This window comes from Argiope bruennichi, chromosome X1 (assembly GCF_947563725.1).
Source record: "Argiope bruennichi chromosome X1, qqArgBrue1.1, whole genome shotgun sequence".
Classification (NCBI taxonomy): domain Eukaryota; kingdom Metazoa; phylum Arthropoda; class Arachnida; order Araneae; family Araneidae; genus Argiope; species Argiope bruennichi.
The window spans coordinates 80,196,545-80,202,544 of NC_079162.1; the positions used below are offsets into that span (position 1 = coordinate 80,196,545).

At 23.9% G+C, this 6,000-nt stretch overlaps 1 protein-coding gene across 2 annotated transcripts in view; it reads right to left on the reverse strand.

Moving 5' to 3' along the window:
• The window catches only part of LOC129958310 (mitogen-activated protein kinase kinase kinase kinase 4-like), a 57,650-nt gene extending 52,125 nt beyond the window's left edge, over positions 1–5,525 (reverse strand). For both annotated transcript variants that reach the window (XM_056070707.1, XM_056070706.1), the window contains exon 1: positions 5,250–5,525. In XM_056070707.1, coding sequence (XP_055926682.1) covers positions 5,250–5,309 — 60 coding nt within the window. In that variant the 5' untranslated portion in view covers positions 5,310–5,525. The remainder of the gene's footprint in view (positions 1–5,249) is intronic.
• Positions 5,526–6,000: the final 475 nt, after the last annotated feature.

Consider the following 6,000-nt stretch of genomic DNA (forward strand, 5'->3'; position numbering starts at 1 on the left):
AATTACATAATTATTTTTTTACATTGATAATATAGTAAACTATCTATAAAATAGACAAAAAAGATTTTAGAAGTTGTTAAAATAGTATTTTTACAGCATATTGGACTAAACGATAAAATTTTATTGCATTCAATAATCAGGTAAAAAACAACAAATATCAATTGAAAATACTATTCCCACTTTTTAAAATATATATACTACTTTTAGAAGTAGCTAAAATAAAAATAAAAATTTACATTTTTAAATTTCTCTTCAAAATTAAAGAAAACAAAGTCTTTATTAAAAGAATATAACATTATCACTAATAAAAGAATTAATGCATATGCACAGAAAAATTTTATATGGCTAATAAGCAAATTCACATGAACAATTCATATAACAGATTAAATATCCAGTTTCTAAAAACTGCCATATAAGGATACATTATATGCCATACATCAAATGACCATTTTATTTGGTGATATTTTTAATGAAGTTAAATATGATGATTAATTCACCTCCACTTAGTAAATGACTGAATAACAATGAAAAAAAGAGTACTGCTGACACAATCACTGAAATGGATACCATATCACTTTTTGATAACAAAAACAGAATTTAGATTTTTTGACTTGCACAGAAGACCTACGCCATTCCTGGGAATCAAAGCTGGGTTCCCTACATAACCACTGATAATAATAAGATGAATAATCTAACTTTACTAGACAGCATAGATTTATTAAACTTGAATTTAAGATATAGAAAGAAAATTGGGAAAACTTCATACTTAATGATATGGTGAGAATAAGAAGAAGGATGAATGAGAGAATTTATGCATAATGAATTAAGACTCCCAATGGTTAGACTTCACATTTTATTGCTCATGTTTGATAAAAATTTTGAAGGATTTATTATTATAAAATATGCACAAAAATAAATAATTGAGAATATACAGATGTTTGTACTAGATAAAAATTTATTACAGCAATATCAAAAGACAAGTTGGCATTAATTAACAAGTATAAATTGTTGAAAAGTTTTTATATGTGTTAAAGTGTCATGCAAACACAGAAGACTTTTTGAATATAATGAAAAACAGTTGAAATTCTTTCCTTTAATGAAATAAAAATATTTATCAATTGCCAAAAAGAAAAGCATTTATTGCCTGATCAATTCAAATATAAGAACATAACTTATGCACATACAACATTTCTTATTCAAACAGTCATTCCCTCCACCTTCTTTTGAATGTGGGAAGTGAAATCTTTGTTTTCTGTACTTGATGTAAAGCAAATTTTTCAAAATACATATATAAATTAACTATTCCATTTCTCGTTATCACTAGCATAGTTGAGAAAATTAATGCATTTTGCTCATTATTACCTTCTCCCATATTTAAATGGAAATGTCAAACTTACATTTCCCTTACTAACAGCTATTGGACTGTGAATAAGCATGATACATTGCTTTTATAATTTGCTCATTGCCAAAAAGGAAATATATGGCAAATTACTAGTTAAAAAAACAGAGAAATTAATATCACTGTAATTATAAAATAGATGTTTTGATTCCACATTCTACAGTTATTAACAAAGAGAAAGCTGATGAACTAGGTGTAGAATTGGTTCAATTCTCAGAATGTAGCAAAATTATAAAGATATGATATTATCAAAGCTAATATTTCATGAAAATATTCCCCAGTTATGGTTACATACCTTTAATTTATAATATAACTTCTTTTTCTCAAAAACCATATAAATTTTTAATGATAAACTACCACCCTTTTCAGGAATCCAATTATGAGTTAAAATATCATACTCTGATGAACAGAATAAAAATATATAATCTTAAATCTAAAAAGTTTGTCATAACTTTTATACAAGCATAAAGTCAAATATATTGAAAACTACAATATAAAAAATTTTTATTTCAAGAACATATTTTCTGAAATTTTATAAAGCTACAACATAATACAAATTTTATTCTAATAACTTAATTTCTCAAATTATGCTTTAGTACTTTATTTAAATATAAATGTCAATTAAAAATCCTTTATAATCTCACAGTAAAGCAGCATAAATTCAGAGTAATAATTTTCTAGTATGGAATACACTACTTATATATTAATCAGATTATCAATTTCAGTTTAAAAAAGACAACAAAAAAATGATGACAGGCTAAACAACTAAAGGGAAAAAATTTATATATATATTTATATTTTTGAGCCAAAGGATTTTTTTTTGTATTAAAAAATTATAAATCTAAACAAAATCAATATTTTATATTAGGGAAACAATCTAAAAGATGACTGTCTCCCTCTCATATTTACAATAATGCATAACTAATGCTAAACTATTTCTTGTAAAAATACTAAAAATTTAAAGATACATATAAAATTATTAAAAAATCTAGAAATAAGAAATGAAATGAAAATGCATGCAGTTTATGAATTACATACATTAAAAGGTTAAAAAAGTCTCCTCAAGAACACTGCTCAATTTTTTTTTTTTTAATGGACACTACAATTTTTAACTATACATTATGTTAAAAATAAAGTTGGAAGTCATTAAAAAAGATTAAACATGTAATGAAACTATTCTCTAAAAAAAAAATCTCTTTTTAATTAAAGATAACACTTTCTTTACTTTATTTTGCCCATATAAAGATCAATCTGGGGGTGGGGAGAAGGGAAGAGATTACTTTTCATCTTAGAGAATAGCAATGTTACAATTTTTTTTTTTAATTTTAAAATTCAAGTGTTTCTTGTATGGCAGTAGTGAATTCAAGTGTCTTAACAGATATCAGTAAAGTTCCAGGCTGATCAAAGTGAGGGGAAAAAAAAAAAAAAAAAAAAAAACTGATTCTTTTTTTAATGGAGATATCAGCATTTCCAACAGATAAGAGAAAAATTTCTAGACTGATAAAGAAGAGAGGGAAAAAAAGACAGTAATATCGTATCTGGATAACAGAATTCTCAACAGATAGGAGCTAACTTTCGGATTGATAAAGAAAAGGATGAAAGATCAATAAACTTTATCTAGATTAGTCTTTCAAAACATATTTTAAATTTTTTTTTTTTTTGGTACATAAATGATTAAAAATGATTTGATGAATCTTAACATAAGAATGATTCTAGCAATCTTAAGATAATAAATTTTATTAAGATTTTTTTTATTTATTTTGCAAATCATGAGGTATGCTCAATTATAAATAAAATAAAATGAAACAAACTGTTTTGTTTGAAGTTGTTTAATTTTCTGATAATAGTATAAAATTTCAGAATTGGTAGCATAAAAAGTCACTAATGTGAAATTTAACTTAGATGCTAATTGCTTTGAATTCAAAATTTTCATTCTAGAATTTTGAAAGTTTTTTAGAATACCTGACATTTTAACATTTTGGAAGACATTAAGTAATTAGATAATTGAATTTAATCTTACCGAACTATGCTTCTTTGACATTCATTTTGAACTAAGTTATCAATGCAAATAATTCAACTTCCTGACAATTGTTGTAACTTTTAATAAAACCCTTTTATAAATATTTAAAATATATTGATAAATCTAGATAACAAATGTTTTAGCTTCATAAAATTTTATATTATTCATATTTTAACTACATTTAACATATTTAAAACTTATATTCTTAAAAATGATATATTTATAAAATTAACTGAATAAATCATATAATAGTTATCTATATATTTAAATGTTTAGTGAATCCAACCAATCAATAAATTATTTTCAACTAGCATCTTAACCATAAAAGTTTGCTTTCAGAAGAATTTTGAAACTATTTTTTGAATGACTCCTAAAATAACATGGAAGAAACACATAACTGGTATTAATATATTTTCAGATCAAAATTTAAAAAATACTGACTGAACTGAATACAAATACATGTGTGATTATTAGCTTTAAATGCTAGTCATATAGAGGAAGAACTAGTATATTACTATGCATACTCCAATATTTCATATTTTTACTTAATAAATACCCCATTTATTGAATTTAGAAATATTATAATCAGCTCAAATTTAGTAATTAAACATTTTTTCTTTAATTAAATACTTCAAAATTAATAATGTAAAATAAGTATTTGAACCTTTTTAAAAAATCAATTACAATTAAAAAGTAAGTCAGATAAGCTAAATAAAGGAAAAAATTAAATATAATATATGTAAAATTCATACACAAAGAGGATATTCTTTAGTTGCTATTCTAACCTAAGAATATAGGTATCTCACATGTACAAGAAAATACAGCTTTTAAATTATACACAAAATATTTTTCAAATATTATTAATAAATAACCTCCAACTAGAATACAGAACAATAATGATTAAATATACTTAATTTATAATTATTAAATTAATATATATTTCAGTAATATAATTAGAAAAGTCATAAGATTTAAAAATAGAAATTTAAGAAATTATATGAAAGATAATGTTTCCTCCATTTTTTTTTCTAGAATATATATTAATGTATACTAATTTTTATACATGCATTTCTTAAGAATATTCATTTATTATATATAGCTTTATATACAATAACTTTGTAATGGATTTCATTATCATATTTCATTCCAATTATTTTAGAATTATTATTTTTTTACAAAGAGTCATCAACAAAAATTGGAACTTAAATTATTACTGTATTAAGTAATGCATAAATACAAAAATGCCAAAGAATCTTATTCACATGAAGAATGATAAAAGCATATAAAGACAAATATAAACTGTTGATTTTTAGATGCAATAGGAATATTCAACCATTTTTTTAAGTATTAGATAAACCACTCATATGTCTAAATATAATAAAATAGAAAATAAAGAAAATCTTTCATGGCATCAATAATCTAAATCAATAAACAGATTTACGAAAACGTTTAAATTGACTATCTTCAATAGCAAGCAATTCAGTTAATTTTTACTCAAAAGTTAGTCAGGAAATAATAACAATGACAGAAACAATTAAAGGCTTGTTTAATAATAATCATTATCAAATTAATATTAAAGCAACTAATGCATTAATATTCGATCATTGTCAGTAAACTTATAAAAACATTTATTGGATTTTTCTATGGCAAGATGGAAAGTCTGGAGGGGGAAGGGAAAGAAAAAAAAAAAAAAAAAAGGGAAGAAAGAAAGAAAAATTATTAACATGGCATTTAGAAAACAGGAAATCAATCGCAAACGGAATGCAATGGAAAAAAATTTTCATTAGTACTCTAAACTGAAAAATGTGACTGTAGTTAAGATATCCTTACTTTTAAACTATTTAAATCTATATCGTCTAAACTGCAATTGACACTCTGTGTGACTGCCATTCTAACAGATTCTGCAGCAATTTTATATCGCTAAACAGCAATTCATAAAGTTAAGTGACTAGATAGCAATTAATTTTTTGGAAGCCGATTATAGTTTAAATTACTCAAAAGTAATAATAGTGACATCGAAGGAATAAATTTTAGCGTCCGACATATACAAATCTTGTAAATCTCGGATACAGAAAACAACTCTTGTCAAAAGTATGCGGTTACGGCTACTGCAAACAGGTAGTAGTTTCGAATTCTAAAATGGAGAAGACGCAAATGGCTGAATAAAGCATTTGTAGATTTTTACTATCATCTTCAATAAGTTACGAGCATGATGTTTATTTTTATACTTTCTAAAACAAATTTTTGTCCTGAAAAATTACAAATTTCTGATTGCTGTGTAAAATTTTCTGTCAATCTTCTTTCAAAGCAATATATATTAAACTCTGAAAATAATGAAAATGTTCATTTTGTAGTATAGTCACACTGGAACAGCAAGGAGGGATAGCTGTGATAATAATAATTGAAATCCAAGATTACGCGAAACATAAAACATAATAATTTTAAAGATTCATTATGTTCTTAATATAAATTAATATTCAGTATGGATAGGTGCATAGAGCCTCTCTCTTTATCCCCACGGTCCTAATAAATTTTTTAATGAAAATTTATTATAATATTAAACTTTCTAGATATATTCTAA